Genomic DNA, 17188 nt, shown 5'->3' with positions numbered 1-17188 from the left:
GACGCTCCGGATGTGCGGCAGCAATGCCGCACAGCGTCACGACGCAGGTCCACGTTACTTTTCTCTACCAACGGCTGACTATTCACACTGTGGTGATAAAAAGTTCGCTCGTGTCGAAGCATATTGTGCGAATGTACGGTGTGAAATCCCCATCGGGACATGTGCTCAAAAAGTGCTCCCGTTTTGCGTCGCATAAACTGTCAACCAGCTGTATCAAAGGAAGCATCGCTACAAATTTTGTTGATGGACCGTATCAACAGCATGGATTTGTAGCTGACAGGTTATATTTGCTTTTTAACCTGGCACAATGGGTTGAACTACATTCATAGAAACATAAAATGTATTAACAATAGCATAACCACCTGACCAATCCACTGGTGTTTTCCGCCAGCAGTGATATTTATCGTCCTTGGTTTGGAAACGGTAGGGAGAGGGACGGATGGCATCGGCTCCTATCGGTCTGCGTTGTGGAAAAGGGCCATGAAGGAAGCAGATGAAGGTGAATACCACTTCACCAAAATGTACCATGGGGGCCATTGTTTTCACTTGATAAAAAGCATACAGACTATGCAAACTTCCCCTCATGCAGTCATGTTTAACGGGAGTATCCCACCGTTTTTGCACTTTTCACTTATTGTTGCACTAGGCCTGTACTGATTGACCAGTGCCATCAGTTTTCTCGGAATTTTTCTGAACAGCTTATAATTTGTATTTGCAGTAGCTGAACCTGCGGGAGAAATCTCACTTGACTGCCCTCTCATCACCATGAAAGTAATACATTTCATTTGCCTAGCTTTTCCCAACATGTGCGCTGTCATGTTGGCAACACACCGTTGTGTTCTGTTGGATACACTGCCACGTGGACATCGTGGGTAATGACTTCGCCGACCCTGCGGCAAAACGAATAGTGCGCACACCTTGCGCCCGCTCTTCAGCCCTGTCGGCACAGGAACTTTCACCCTGTCATAGCAACATCAATGAAAGGAAGACGTCGCAGGAAATAAGAAGCCGGATGCCATCAAGCCACAGATAAGCCTATGGTCGTCGGGCTTACACGAAACGAGGCGTAAAGAAGTAGTCCTTGCAGTATACAAATTGGTCACACGAGCAGGACACATGGTTATCTTCTATACGGTGAAGACCACCCTCACTGCCTCCATTGCGATGCGCGGCTTGCGGTTTACCACATCATTTACTCGTGGCTACATTTCAATGAAGAGGGGTCACTTTATTTTGGACGAGATGCTTCAGGTCTTATGTATTACGCTATTGGCGACAATTCTTGCGCTCCTGCGATTACTCAGCTGTTTTCATTTTCGACAAATGATTTTGTATTTTTACACGCCTCGGTAGTCGTCTTAACTGTTATGGGCGCAAAATGGGCGCAAAATCGAACTGTTATGGGCGCGAATCGAGAGCCTTATCGATTCCTAGAACCTCCAAACTATGGAGAGGTGACATGCGGCCTCCCGGGCTGGCCTGGGCTGGGAGACGTCGTCTCCGCTTCTGAGGTATCCGCCAACGAGAGTGCACAAGCTGCTTGCAGGGCCACTTTTGACACCGTAGCGTGGCGGCAGCCGGGCCCGCACGACATAGCTGTAATCAGAGCTGTCACAGAGGTGGACGTTACCGACGTCTCTCGATCTCGCCGCAGCTTCTTCAGGCAGATCAGCACAACGTCGTACGGCAACTGCTACGTCTTCAACGGCAACATCTCCGACACTGGGGACCAGATTGCGGGGCGCCGCAACACAACCCTGACAGGAGCCGACTACGGTAAGCCCGCTGCTCTGCGCATTCTGCCCTGCGCCTTGCAGACATTCTGCTGCCTCTGTAAGCAGACACAGCGTTTAATAGAAGCAGTGAGAGCAGCACTGTCTGCATGGCGCAGTCCACGGCGATCCATGGTGAGCAGTGGCTTCCTTCGTTCATGGTATTCGATGCCATGGGAACATTGCGACAGGAAGTGAGTTAGGTCATCACTCTGATATTGGCTGTACATCTTTATTGTTAAAAAGAACCACACAGCTTGCAGATCACGACTAGGTTACGATTTGCATATTAGCGGATCCCATGCATAATTTGCCTGTGCAGCAGAAAACTTCGGCTTGGTATCAGAACTAGTCGCACTTTAAGCACGTAATCAAGCGGTGATCTTAATAGAATTACCCAGATGGACATGCACTTTGAAACGGTTTTCTTTTTATGTTTATTGAACCAATATGAAACGCGGTGCACTGCATTTAACTGCAGCATCAGGCCGCACACGTACTTTGACAATCCAGATCAAAACCAGCATGAGTCCGCAGAAAGTTCAAAAGCTGAATATACCTGAAACCAATGGAACCCCGCGCTCCCCCCCCCCCCCCCCCTGCCGCCCCCCGTCCCCCAGGCCCACACTCTCGTTTGGCGTCGCAGATGACTCCTAACAGGAAGTTAAAAATCAGGGTGATAATGTCCCACTGAGCCCCGCGTAAGAAGACCCAACGCAATGCTGGAGATACCCCAACCCAAGGGACCTCAGGCTGTCCTTCGCAGCGCCAAGATAATCCCAAGGAGTACGTGAAATGTTTTAGTGTATGTTTTCACGACATGTCGTATGTTCTCATCTATTCGAAATGTAAAGCATTTCCCATGATGACATTAACCGTTATGCCCACAGGCTTGACGCTGGTGTTGTATACGAACACCAATGACTACATGCCGTCGACGGTGTCCCAGACGGTAGGCGCCCGCGTCACCATACACAGCAGTGACACGCTCCCGCTGGTGAACGAGGCCGGCATGAACATCGCACCTGCCAGTGTCAGCTCCATCTCACTGAAGGAGGTAACAGCTTCACACGCACACACACACACACACACACACACACACACACACACACACACACACACACACACACACACACACACACACACACACACACACACACACACACACACACACACACACACACACACACACACACACACACACACACACACACACACACACACACACACACACACACACACACACACACACACACACACACACACACACACACACACACACACACACACACACACACACACACACACACACACACACACACACACACACACACACACACACACACACACACACACACACACACACACACACACACACGCACACGCACACACACGTCAGGATAGAGATCTGTTCGTCCCGAGGTTACGCATCGCTTTGAAAACGAGGCGTTTGTGATGTTGAGCTGTCACGCAGTACAATACCTTTACCATGACCCGTGACCCGACGCAGTTTCCTACTATGAGCTTTGGTTGTGCCCAGAAACGCCACATAGTGCATGGAAGTCTGCCCTGAACACGGAATGACTCGCACCATGTACAAAGGCGCAACCGTGTTTATGTTAAAGTGTGCGTGCGCTCGTGCGCGCGCGTGCGCGCGAATGTGCGTGTGTGCGTGCGTGCGGGCGTGTGTACGTGCGTGCGGGCGTGTATGTGTGTGTGTGTGTGTGTGTGTGTGTGTGTGTGTGTGTGTGTGTGTGTGTGTGTGTGTGTGTGTGTGTGTGTGTGTGTGTGTGTGTGTGTGTGTGTGTGTGTGTGTGTGTGTGTGTGTGTGTGTACGTTAACACGCGCTCGGGTTGGGGTCAGATTGACCCCCCGAAGGTTTTTCCAAAATGATTTCCGAACAACGCGATGCAGCCGCGCCAAATTTTTATAATTGTAAACAATTGAACAGCGGATCGCTTGATATAAAGAATTAGATGTACCTTGTAAGATCGCTGACCTATGGCAGGTCAAAGTCAGGCCATGGTTTCAGCGAAGGCATTTTTTAGGGAATCGTTCAATCTGATGCAACAACGGAGTCTCTGACGAAGCCATACATCTCTGAGATGCTTTCTCAGGCAACACAAATGTTGATTGAGCAAATTACGTTAATCTAAGGCCGAGTATGAGGGTCAGACCATGGTCAAAACCAACATGTTTTCTGACTCTAGAGATTTGTGTACGGGATAGTTTCTGGTGCTCATTTCGAATTTGTTGATAGCAGTAACCGCATTATACATTCCCCATCAAGTTCTTAGAGGTCAGAATAGGTATTGGCCAAAGATGACCCTGGTCGACATTTTGTTTTTTATAAACATACTGCCTAGCGTGATCTTTGTCGCTTTCTCAAATACAAAAGTCAGAGTAATATTGTATATCTTTTGTCAACAGAACTTTCAAAAGGTCACACAAGGTCACTGACCTTAAATGAGCTCGTGGCCTTTTGCTTAGAAACAGTTATTTACGTTCTGGGGGCACTTTGGAGACCAACCCGGAATTTGATCTTGTTTGACCTTCTTTGACCCGAAGGTCATGACCTAGGAACCGAAAGCCTTGACCTAAGTGAGTTCACGTATAGGTCAACACACCCTATAAATTTGGTGCCTCTATCTTTCTTAGTTCCCGGGATCTTAGCGGGATCCAATGGAACCCCCACTCGAGCGAAGAGTATCTAACCGGCCACCCGGGCGCATGTCAAGCAGTCCTCGTTTGGTGAGCGCTGAACCGTACATAAAATTTCCGGGCCAACGGCAAGAATGTGCGGCGAAAGCTTAACGTGCCACGAAGCTCGGCGCGGTCCATCCTGCCCTCTAACGTTACCTTACCTTTAGTGGGGCCAGTGCCACCGTCCGCAGGCTATCCCAGTCGGGGAAAAACAGCGAGCGTCTACAGGGACTCGAAACCAACGGCTACAGCTGTGTGAATCGGAAAACAAACGCTCTAACTGGATGAGCTATCGGGAGGGACTAAATTACCCTGCGAGACGTGACTATTTTCTGTATAGTTCTGCGGTGTATCTTCTATCTGGTTTTACTACAAAGGTATGGGGAATGGAAGGAATGGAATCGAGTAATGGAATCGGCAAATTGTGTGCGGTTTATTCCAGACCGAAAGAAACATGCGGGGTGTGTTGATCGACTTTTGCGAAGAAAGCGGCTTTCCTCAATACAGCCAATGCCTTTTTATAACGTCGCTTAACCGATGCCTCCTGGTATCTCGAAGCTCCATTATTTTGAACATGAAAACCCCCTACTCATCACCCCGAAACACAGAGGTCGTTAAACACCAAATTATAGGTCGTTCTTGCTTAACCAACTACCAATATGTGGCAAAATGTTGGACATGATGCTTCATAACATAGCCAGATTGGAAACCGTGCGGTCGCCGGTACCTTACCCATATACTGTCTCTCCAGTTAGCAACATGTTTGTTGAAAAGGTCGTGCAAGCTCAGTCTTAAATAAAACCACGCTTCTTGCGCATCAGACCACCTTCGATGAAGGATGAAGGGCAAATATTTTCGTTTGTTAGAATGCTGGAATTACTTACATGTTTTTCTGTAACTCTCATCCCATCCAAACCTTTTACAAACACGCAGCTTCACGTTGCGCTGAAATGGGAAGTGAATGGTCCGGAGCAAAACCTTTGGAATTAACAAGATTTTTATTTTAAGTGTTCTAACTGCGGGACGCAGATAGAGACGTCTAGATCCTGGGAGAAACGAGATATTGGGAGCAGGTTACCGGCTGACATAACTTGGTTTTGTCAACTTTATCGGCTCAGCGCTTCAATCAATTTGAGAAAGTGATACCTCTGTCACTCGTTTTTAAGCGATCCATCCTGTTGGTACGCCCGCTACACTACATCGTACTCGAAATAGTGTTTTCATGCACAGGGTTAGGACCCTGATGTCCGCGTATTCATACTATTCGCATACTAAAACACAGGTTTTTGTCGATTCAGGCTCTACGTCTGCAGAAGCAGGAGCCGAACCAGTGTTGAAGGGAATGCTCCATGTATGTTTGACCATTAATAGCCTTATTCCCCGTAGAATAACCAGGAGAAAGGAGAGATAGACAGGCTGTCTCACTGACTATTAATATAGTTGTATGACGTTTGTATGACTCCTGGTTATCTCACGAGGAATAAGGCTGCTAATACTGCCTTATCTATATGCGCAATGCTCCTCGCAAATGCGCTTTACAATTTACGGAATGTTCTGTATTTGAAGGTACTGAAGCGAGCATGACATATGATGAAATAAGTTTTCTTAAAACTATTGGTATACTTTAAGTGGACAGGATTGCTCTAGACAACACAATTTTTTTATTGAGAAAATTGTATGCTCCTTAATACGTCATTGATTGTATCATGAAGCGTTTGCATGACGTTGGGGTGCTGCCAAACTAGCCGTGCGGAATTGCCACCCTAGCGTTCACTTGTGGCACTTCAATTCGCTGAGAGATGGCGGAGACGGTGCTGGAAGTGCTTGCTGAGCCAAGAAGCGTCATGGGCTCGTGTTTTGGTTTCTTCTAGTAGTGTTCTAACATCTTCATCCACGAGATGTTAACGCAAATTCAGATTCTCGGTTATGGCGCTACTCTTAACTTATTTCATTATTTCCGTGATAACTAGGAACCATGTCAAAATTCTAATATGATGCAGCACAAAACGTGATTCGTAATTGCAACCTACACAGCGTGCTCAAGAAAGATTGAGAGCCAATTGGCGTCAACTATATTTGGAAATCGTGCTCACGGACGCCAGATCCGAACGTCTGGATAATGATGTTCTTTTTTACCTTGAACACCACATGGTCTATGGGCTGGCAGGATCTTAATGGCGTTGCCATAGCATCATGCATGCCCTAATGGCCCTGAAATAGCACGAAATAGTTTGCACATGTTTGCGGGCGTATAGCTCAGAAGCTAGAATGTTTGGTGTCCAAAGAAGGTATAAGGCCTGTGGGCTGCACCAAGTGATCTTCAAATGACTATTTCAGTTCCAGGCCCTATACAAATGTGGGACACTCCCTTTAACACTGGGCGTCGTTTGCCGGTGCTTGCAGTCTGGGATAATCCGTCAGGAGTATCCATACCACAGCAACTGCTACCGCCGATGGTCGCAGGTCGAAGTCGAGCCCGTCGTCGTCGACGAGAACACGGGCGCAGTCGCCCCCACCGGGCAACGCTACAGTCTCCCCGTGAGTTTCAGTGGACCTCCGGTCTGCCCCAACCTGCCCCAACCCGCAACTTCATGAAAATCTCTGGCGCTCACCAACCCATTCAGACCATGTGGTAATTGGTGCCGCAGGGTCGCTTATGCTTCATTTTGCGCGAGCTGTGGAGAACGGAATCAGAAAATGGAAGGGAGCTCAGGGCGTTCAACAGATGGTTGGTAGCTCCCGAGTCTCGCGGCCTCGTACCACCCAAACTCCCGGGTCGTGTAGTCCGCCATAAAAGCAAAGGATTGCCAGCATTTTGAAAGTTGACAGCCTTCCGCGGAAAATTGGGATTCACGCCAGTCAAATTCTGGAGGAACTGTGCGATAGATCTGCGCCTGTCCCATTGAACGCCACATTTGCCTACACCATCCTTGCATTTTTAAATTTAGCACAGGGCTGTAGTTTTGTTCCAGCCAACCGAACGAACCGAAAGTTCATAGTCAGGCCCATCCCACATCGGCACTGGTCTGAATGATGTTATACACTTTACATTCTAAGTTGGGGTCAGGTTAGGTCAGGTCAGGTCAGGTTATTTATTCAGTCCAGTCCAGTCAGTGTGAGGTCTAAGCGAGGGGGAGCCGAGCAATATTGCGGGGCCAGTCCCGACCGCCGTCCTGGCTATGACGCGGCTACACGTCCCCAACTACAACCAAAGGGCCCAATCCCGAGGTGTGCTCCGTCCCAATCCAGTGTGTCCTATCGCCAGGAATGTCAACGGATCTGCCTGCAGTTGAATATAGTGCGCGCGTGCGGCTGCCATCACATCCTGTACCCGCTAGACTTCGCCGTGCATGGGAAACGACAGGTCATCGGAGAAGCGTGCGATCTCAGCCATAACTGTGAGCGGGCTGACCGGCTTCTTCGCTGGACAGATCACGACGGCTTAAGCGAAGCGGGCTTTGTGTGGGGGGAGGGGAGCCGGTGGTGAGTGTATATACATGGCGTCGTCGTGCTTTCGTCTTTATCCTATCGCCTGGTACTCGATCCCCGTGTGATAAATCTTTGGCACGATGTTGTCTGATGTGTAGAATGACGTGAGTTGGGAGTGCGTGATATGTGAACCTTCATTTTATCTTGTGAGTGCTTACTTTCACTGCCCCGACAGAGCTTATCAATCAGTTGTTCCGCACAGCGTCAAGTGCCTCATCGTAACATGGTGAAATTAGCAAATTAGTTGCGTACAAATCAACTCACCTTATTCGCTCAATGATACACGTACCTCTGTAAAGCCCTGACCGCACCAAGAGACCCGTATCTGTTCAGGCTTCCCCGTTCACTGCAGCAGTACAAGATCAAGCATGCCAATAGTAGATGCTATGCAGCGGTATCCAAAGGGACATCCCGCCTTTACGCACAGAAGCGGCAGTTCTAACACGAAACGATAGGTAGCGTCCTGGTCGGCGTAAGCGACCGGCCATGCCAATGCCGACGATGCCCATCCCGACAATCACCCATCCTTGCATCCTCGGCGTCTACCGCGGTGCCAAAACCGGACACCCGCGCGTTCCGCGCATGCTTGGCGTCAGGCCGCGCCGGCGGCACACAGCGAGGTCGGTGCGGCGTCGGCGTCCACTGAAAAGGAAGTGAGACCTCTCATCAGTCTCCTCTCTGCATGCAGCGCTGGACAGCAACTGCACGGATTCGGTGGCGAGAAGCATGAGCATGGACGCCAGCTCCGTGGAGTGCGGCTGCTCAGCAGCCTGCGAGTGAGTCCGCAATGATCGTGGCAGTCGATTATCGCCATCAGCGCTCCCGAGGGTTAGGTGACCAGCGTCTGACAGCCCGCAGTCTGCGCCGGCCAGTGTCGGGCAGGCCCGGGCTGCAGCGACGCGCGCGCGTCCCATGCACTGGTCGTCGGCGTTGTATGCTGTGCTGAGTGTGGTCATGTTGACATCATGGCCCCAGCGGAGTAGACAATCAACTAGTTGACCTCTGAAAACATATCCATGAATTTAGGTGCCTTTGGTTATTGTACACGATGGTATTTACGTATGGCAAGACGGTGTAAATGGGCTGTGGGATCATAAGAAAGTATTACATATGATGAAGATAAAGCGTGACGTAACGTTACCTTGCATTTTGCGAGAAACCCTGCGCGTATCATATTTACGAAGGCACCCACAATCACCCTCACACCATAATGAAACGAATGGGCCGGAGTCCTCATACTTACGACGGCACCCACAATCACCCTGGCACCATAATGAAACGAATGGGCCGGAGTCCTCATACTTACGACGGCACCCACAATCACCCTGGCACCATAATGAAGGCGAATGGGCCGGAGTCCTCATACTTACGGAGGCACCCACAATCACCCTGGCACCATAATGAAACGAATGGGCCGGAGTCCTCATACTTACGAAGGCACCCACAATCACCCTCACATCCTAATGAAACGAATGGGCCGGGCTTCTCATACTTACGAAGGCACCCACAATCACCCTGGCATTATAATGAAACGAACGGGCCGTGGTCCTCATACTTACAAAGGCCCCTGTTGCGTGTGGAGCGTGTCACGATCCTGGCATCACACTGCTACGAATACGCCGGGGTCTAGTTCGTGAGTTTCATTGCCAGGTGAAACCCGCGCTTTGGTGCTGCCGTTGGTTGCGATGTACGCGCATGTCACAGATAGAAAGGGTCGTGTTGGCGAGACTGGCGCTGAGCAAGGTCTCCTGATGTCTCTGTGAGTGGTTTTAGAGGTTAGAAACATCTAAAATATTCTGGAATTTGGAGTTCCGTCCACGCGGCAGCTGCGTGCGTGCCGGCTGTTAGCTTGCTGTGATTGGCCTAGCCACATGACTTGTGGTAAGGTGAAAGACGCGGCGTCAACGGGCTGGTAGTCGTCTGCCCGCACCGCTGAAGGTGAGAACCATGCTGATTACCCTGTGCATCCACCGTCGCATTGCTATGACGCTCCGGTCCAGTTGGACTCCGCAGTGGTGTGACGTAACTGGTCCCATGCACACTGCCCCCCCCCCCCCCCTCCATCTCTTGAGCCTTGTGCTCATGTCCGTCAAGTTAGCGGCGTACTTGTATTCCATTTCAGTATAGAGTTGAGTTTTCCAAAGGCAGTCTTCCCAGGTCAAACTCATTGCATGATCTATGAATCTGCAACACACTAGTTATCTTCAAATAAATATGGCACCCTTTTACGGGTACTTTTTGTTACACTTTTCATCAACGAAGAAATGTCAGTGTAACAAATTGTGTGTGACCTTGAACTTTGACGCTGAGAGCGAGTTTTTTACGTTTCACAAAAGTGGACACAACAAGGTTCAATATGATACCCATTTTATTGAATTTCTTCGCGATAGACGAAGAAATGCCGGGGTACCCAACTTTTGACCTTTTATTGACCTGCATAGATCAAACTAAGTGACGTAGAAAAAGGAGGATTTCATATTCACAAATGACTCAGTGGGCTTGATCTGGGAAGTCTAGCTTCACTCAGTTCGTCGTGACCTTGTGCTCGTGACCACTCCGTCGGTGTTTTGGAGCCGGGATGGGCAGGGCATTCGGTATGCCGTGCGCGGGCAATTGCTGGGAATGGCAAACACGTGTATTCTGCCAGGTGTCTGTTACGTGTAGGGATCAGCGAACCGTTCACACGTGCGCCGCTTGCGTGGATGTGGCGATATACTTGATGGCTGCCTGGCCACTGGACCAGTAAATACAATGGCTCGCTGAACATCTTTACCTTTGCCTGAGAGAGGACAAACGTGACGTGCGAACAGTGTTACAATACATGAATTTTGTGTTCGGTGACTGGACGCTGCTCCTGTCGACGACCCGTCACGCTGTGCGCTGGTCGCTGACACCGGCCCGCTCGCGTCCGTCGCCAGAGAATGGAACCACCAGCCTCAGCTGTCCGTCGCCAAATGGCCGCAGGGCAACTTCCTCACCACGCTGCTCAAGAAGACCGCCTTCGTGCCGCACAGTGACCTCCTGGACAGCGAGGCGTTGGTCCGCTGGTCGGGCGAGTTCTTGAAACTGAATGTCTACTACCGTGACATCAGCAGTGACATTGTGCAGGAGACCCCGACCTATACGGTGCGTGCCATCGAGAGCCCGACCTATACGGTGCGTGCCATCGAGAGCCCGACCTATACGGTGCGTGCCATCGAGAGCCCGACCTATACGGTGCGTGCCATCGAGAGCCCGACCTATACGGTGCGTGCCATCGAGAGCCCGACCTATACGGTGCGTGCCATCGAGAGCCCGACCTATACCATCGTGCCAGAGAACAGCCCTCCTACCTGCAGTCAGTGCTACCCGCGTGTGTGCGCATTCAGCACGTCTTAGTCCATTTGCACGATTTACATGTGTTGCGCAAAACTCACACCGTGTCGGATGGAAAAAGCAGGAATATGGGCACAGTCGCTTCGCTTCGTTCTAAGGTCATTTCTAGCTTTCATACCAGAAGTCCTGAGATTTAATTCTTTACGGGTAAAATTAAATTGCGACCGGTTTGTCTTCGCTGTCTGCTAAAAGCTCGTCAAGTGAGCGAGCAATGATGCATTGATATACACAAGTGTATGACTGGATCAGATACAAGGTTAACTGCAACTAACAAAATGCCACTTCCTTTTTAGTACAACACGTTGATCAGCAACCTGGGTGGTGCTCTCTCTCTCTACCTCGGCATTGCACTGATCCTGCTGGTAGAAATACTGGAGTACTTATTCTTCATGGTTCTCAACACGTCTCTGTTTATCTACGGCCACCACCGGGTTACGGATCAGAAAAATAGCGTAGAGAAGCTGACTCCGAGACCGGTGGTCCCTGGTGAGTCATTTGAAGCTCGAGCTGGGGTGCCCTGGGAAAATATTAACAATTTTTTTGTGAGCTCTGAGGTTTGTGCTAGCCTGCAGGGGTAGCTTCTGCTTTGAGGTCTCGAAAACCGCCCGTCCACTTGTTATAGGAATAACGTCATATGACTTGCCTGAACAATACTTTGTTCTCATCTTGATGTTGCTCAAAACTTCAAACTTTTGCAAGTGGAAGGTCAGGAAATGAATATGAAGTGGGATTCACCGTTCCCATGCCAAACAATCAGTTTGCATGGGGCAAACGCCCCATGCAATATAACGTATTAGTTAAATAAATTAGAACGGCAGCTGAGGCCCAGTTCACTGACCAGATGCTTCGGTAATGGGTACACGGATGAACGAAACATAGATCATGTATCAGAGGCCTGATTTTCTAATGGCGAGTAAGAACTCCGATGAAAAGTTGCCGGAAACAGGCTATTCAAAATATCTGACCTACTTGAGAATAACACCAGAAAGCTGTTTTCTAGTCTGAATTATTCGTGGTGCGCCTGGTTAAGTATGTGTTTAGTTGTGTTACGTCCATTTAAGATGAAACTCTCTGGCGGCACCTCACCAACTGACTTTAGGCGCGAAGAAGCAAACAGTCGCTACTCTACCGCAATTGCTGTAAGTTGCGACTTAAAATCGCCGCGACACATAGCGCCTATCCCTGCTAACTGCCTTCGCATGGTATAGCCGGCCCCTGCTCACAAAACTCGGCGCTGTATCCGGCTCGCTGATCGCAATCACATTTTACAGCATTCTGTGCTCTAACGCAGTCTGGCACTGGCCCTCAGGCCGCGTGTTCCAGACAACAGAGCCGACCTTGAGGATAGCGGTCAAAAGGAAAGGTCAGGTCCCGCACTGAGGACCCAGCATGGATCAAGAGGCTGTTCCAACAATCAAGGAGCAATAAATGACGAACGTTCGCTGTCTGGAGGAGCGAATTCTACTGGACAGAAACACGGATGGCATTGGGTTGACAAACGGATTCAACTGAGCGGAAAAACGGATGGTAGTGGTAAACGACCATCAGTCGACAGCTTTACCCTGAAAAATTCTCCAGAATGGCACTCGGCACTTGTCACCACGGATGATTATCGGATAATTCCTCATAATTTGCAGAACATGGTCGAGACCGATAACCTTTTTTGCCCTGCCCAGCTACGATCATTGGCTATGCATGGCATGTGTGAGACGAAACTTGGGATGATATTTGAATCTATTGAACGCACATGGAGAATCTCGGAGGATGCTCACTCGGGAAATGATCATTGGCTGGCTGATTCTCCCTGGGCTGGGCGCATCATTAATTTAGTGAACTATACCCCGACAGCAAATTGTTCCGAAAGATGGCATACGGCTTGCTATGGATTGTGTTGTATTATGTTATATATTTACAAGACGCATTCCATCATGGTCATGGCTTTTCCAAGTCGCAGTGGCACGCCATCGCTAGTTCTATCAGACTCGATTAACTTATTTTGAAAAATGTGTCCATATGTTCCTTGATGTTTGTTGTGCTCCATATTATTCTATGAATTGGATTTTTGTTGAAAACTCTGGTTGTGCGTCTGCACGTGTGACTTTTTGAAAGGTTTGTACTGCATATTTCTTCACGAAATGTACGCACCGCTTTGATCTTGTATTTTAAATGTTATGCCTTTAAATTCTTTCACCAATAGTAATGTTTGAGTCTCTTCTGATTTATATATTTTTTCTGGTAGTACAACACTTAAAGATCTTAGCCGCTTGGCACGCACATATGTGTATGATCAATATTTACAGTAAACCCTTTTTTATTTTTGTGGAAACTCTTCCGGTAGTACATGTACGTGACCAAGGACTTGACCTGGACATATTATCCTAGTGGAAATTTGCTAACTTCTAAGTGCCCTCTAAGTCATGAAGGTAATTCAAACATTCTCAAGAATTACCGTAATCTGAATTGCAGGCCACCGTAGCACCGTAGAGAAAGTTGCCGTAAGGCAGCCTTTTCTCAGCCTCACTTTGCGTTGTCTAGAGGACACCCTACATGGCGTATGACACCTGCTAATTGCATTTATTGAAAACTTTGATAGACCCTTCCGGTTTTTCATATGGCTTTTGCTCTATATCTATCGCAGTATTCTCCAAGTTGCGCTATTGCACTACAGCCGTGAATAAATTGTATTTCGTGATATGTGTGTACTGGCGAGAACATGATGTCGACTGGGATGAGGGCCGGAGAATGCACTTGGTAGAGATTGAGGAAAAGGGAATAGTTCGTTCGGACATGACAAGGCCGTTAGTGTTGACCAGCTTGTGCCCAAACTAGCTGGCTCGCTGGGAGGACGTGTGATGACTTTACGGGGTAACGCGCTGAGCTAACCTGTACAGCCAAGTGGAAGGTACTGCTGTGAATAACTCCAACAGAGATGGCTACCTTTTCTTTGCATCAAAATACAGGGTGCTTCGGCGAAGTCAATAAAAAACAATGCAGTTGATGCATGCGTTTGTTAGCATAACGCAATGTCGCGCCAATTAGCTATTCCCTCTTAAAGATATGAAGATTGCAAAAGTAATGCACATACCTATCTAAAGCGTTAGCCTATGCATTTCGCCACAAAACGACTAAGACCATCTCAATTTTACACCCTCAGGGCTTTGATTTTGTAAAACCGTTAACAAATTAATCGTGTCATCTTAGGCCCTAAAGGCAGCTGTGTGAATCCTAGGCCTCTCTGGGCAGCCGTTACCGAGTTAGGGCCTCGGGCATTTTCAAGAGGTCATGCTGTAGGCCTTTGATGGGTCATAACGTAGAGCCAAATTATCCGAATCGATAACACTTACATATCGGTGGGCTCAACATTATGTGAGGGGACATTTCGGCCTTGCAAATTTTTTTCTATTTCAGTTGTTTTTTCTTACTTTTTCGTATGACGCCCGTTTATGGAAGCGACCCGGTTTTGACCTTGAGCCATTACACTTGTTGGTTTGTTGTACCTCTTCGGCTTTTTGTACCTGCTTGTTGTTGGTTTGTTGTAGCTCTCAAAGGCGCACGGCTTACAGAAAGACCCAGCGGCCAGATATGACAACATGGCACGCCTCGTAATTGCGTCCGATTAATCTAATCTAGCGTAGCGGCGTGACGATACCGAGTGATGTGGAGTTTGCACCGGTGGCTGGTGCAATGGCAGCCAGCAGCCAGCAGCCAGCAGCCAGCACCTCGTGGCCCAGGAAGGCGATCCAGCCGGACCGGCTAGACCTAGCCACAGACCGCAGCGATGCGTTCCGCGCGTGGGAGACAGGTGGGAGCATTTCCACCTCTTCGCTGGTGTCTGGAACATGGAGCCGAGGATCAAGATGGCCGTCCTCCGTCCTCGTCCTTGTGCCTGACTGACAGCAGGAGCCGAGCCGTCTGAAATCTGCCGCTCAAAAGATGTGGAACGACAATACATGACTGTTTTACTTGGACACATGGAAGCTTGCGCTGTTGAATAGGTGAACGAGGGTCCTTAATGGGATGGAAAACGCCTTAGTGGCAGAGCTCAGGGTGAGCAAGAGACCTTTGATGTTTTTCTCACTTGCCTTCGTGACTTGTATGGAAAGTGCAGCTTTTGCCCATCGTGTAATGAGGGACTGATCCAAGGTCGCATCGATGTGGGTCTGAGGTCCGCAAAGATTGTCTAAAGGCTCTGCGCAATACGGAGACCGTCTCCGTCGTCTGTCCCCTGCGTAAGTCTCAAGAGGCTGCTTTCAGAGACGCCTCGGAGACTCAAGACAGCGGTTCATCCATCACCGGCATGCTCTGCCACGAGACCACGGGCGGCGACTGCAGCGGCGGATGCGGCGGCGCACCGTCTCCGACCGCAGCAGGCACGGCGTGGACTGAGGCCTGCCAGAGCACGCCAGTCCAAATCACTGCGCCGCACGCCACCGGCGGGGGTCGAGCGGGTCTGATGTCGAAACTGCGGGGTACCTGCACCGCCGGACTGGCGACTGTCCGGCCGACGGCAGTGAATGCCGCCTCTGTGGCAGCACCGGCCACTTCGCCAGCGTCTGCCGATGTCCATGTCGTTCACTTTATTTTGGGAGGTTTTTATCTCGATGTTTCAAAACAAGTATAGCTTTTGGTGAGCCAGTAGCATTCAGACCGGAGTGCATTTGGAGACAGGGCCTGGTTCCGGATTTCGTCAAGGAAAGGCTCACACTTCACTGTGGTGTCTTCTAGAATTTGGTCTCCCGCTCCTGCAACAAAAGATCGCAGATTCTAGGTACGTTATTTTTAAGATTTCTATTTTAAAATCATTGGACCATCCTCAGCCAAAATGGTTCAGCCAAAAAGACAATTTTTTGCTGGTTCAAGAAACGGAGATAAGAAAGAGGGTTCATGCAAGGAACACATTTAGACATCACAGTTGAGAGCATGTGGCTGGGCAAATAGGGAGGACGAGGTGTTTTCGCGCACGGCGACAGCAGAAGCAGAGGGCTGTCATTCTTATCAAACCAGATACGAAATGTTCATCCAAGTAATCGTTAAGTGCTCATCAAGTTGTTTTGACATTCTCATTGCCGATATCAACCGAAAGACAGTTACGTTTGTAAATGCATACGGTCCGAATACAGGCAGCTCGAGCTACTTCGCACCTTGCTTGACAAGTGCGAAGAAGTGACATCTGCTGGTGACATCATATAGGGCGGGTATTTCAACTTCTGCTTAGACGTGGAGATCGATAGGCTTACAGCTGCAGTCAGCCAACAACGACGAATCAAAACGGACAGTCGAAGAATTCATGCGAACAAACCTGATAAACATGTGGAGGTCATTGAACCCTGAAGCTCACATGTACACGTATGAGCGAAGAAACCCGCTAAGTAAAGATAGGATTGATTTTGTTCCGATTAGCGGCTTCTTTCTTCACCAGGCTAGAACACCTACAGCAGGAATCGTTTACGGATTTCTGCCCGTTCATAGGATGATCGTTGCTGAGCTGAATGTCAACAAATCTGAACAGGGCAGATCATATTGGAAGTTTAATAATTTATTGTTACTCGACGGTGTTAACCTGCAGTCGGCAAGACTGAAAATGGCTGAAATTATCCGAGATAACTCGACAGGAATAACAGCATGCTTGCTCCTGAAGACATTACAGTGCGTATTCCATGGGTGGACAATACAGTATTCATCTCGCAAGAATAAAAAGAGGGAAGAGACGCTAAATAATTAAAAGAACGCTATTAATGCGATGCAAAATCTAACTTAACGTACCAGTCAATACTGGCACAGCTCCATGCCTTTCCAGAGCTAAAAAAGAACGAGACGACACTCTAAGAGACATTACCAGTCGGAGTGTG

At 49.0% G+C, this 17188-nt stretch overlaps 1 protein-coding gene across 1 annotated transcript; it reads left to right on the top strand.

Moving 5' to 3' along the window:
- Nucleotides 1–1116: 1116 nt before the first annotated feature.
- Nucleotides 1117–11342, top strand: LOC119092188 (degenerin-like protein unc-105). Its single transcript, XM_037215164.1, has 7 exons — nucleotides 1117–1178; nucleotides 1655–1776; nucleotides 2663–2829; nucleotides 6879–7013; nucleotides 7741–7873; nucleotides 8653–8740; nucleotides 10883–11342. Exons 1-7 carry the CDS (start codon nucleotides 1117–1119, stop codon nucleotides 11340–11342), a joined length of 1167 nt encoding a protein of 388 aa, XP_037071059.1.
- Nucleotides 11343–17188: the final 5846 nt, after the last annotated feature.

Source organism: Pollicipes pollicipes, unplaced genomic scaffold, assembly GCF_011947565.3.
Source record: "Pollicipes pollicipes isolate AB1234 unplaced genomic scaffold, Ppol_2.1 Scaffold_3447;HRSCAF=4054_pilon_pilon_pilon, whole genome shotgun sequence".
NCBI classification, from domain to species: domain Eukaryota; kingdom Metazoa; phylum Arthropoda; class Thecostraca; order Pollicipedomorpha; family Pollicipedidae; genus Pollicipes; species Pollicipes pollicipes.
This window is presented reverse-complemented; position numbering and strand designations above follow the sequence as displayed.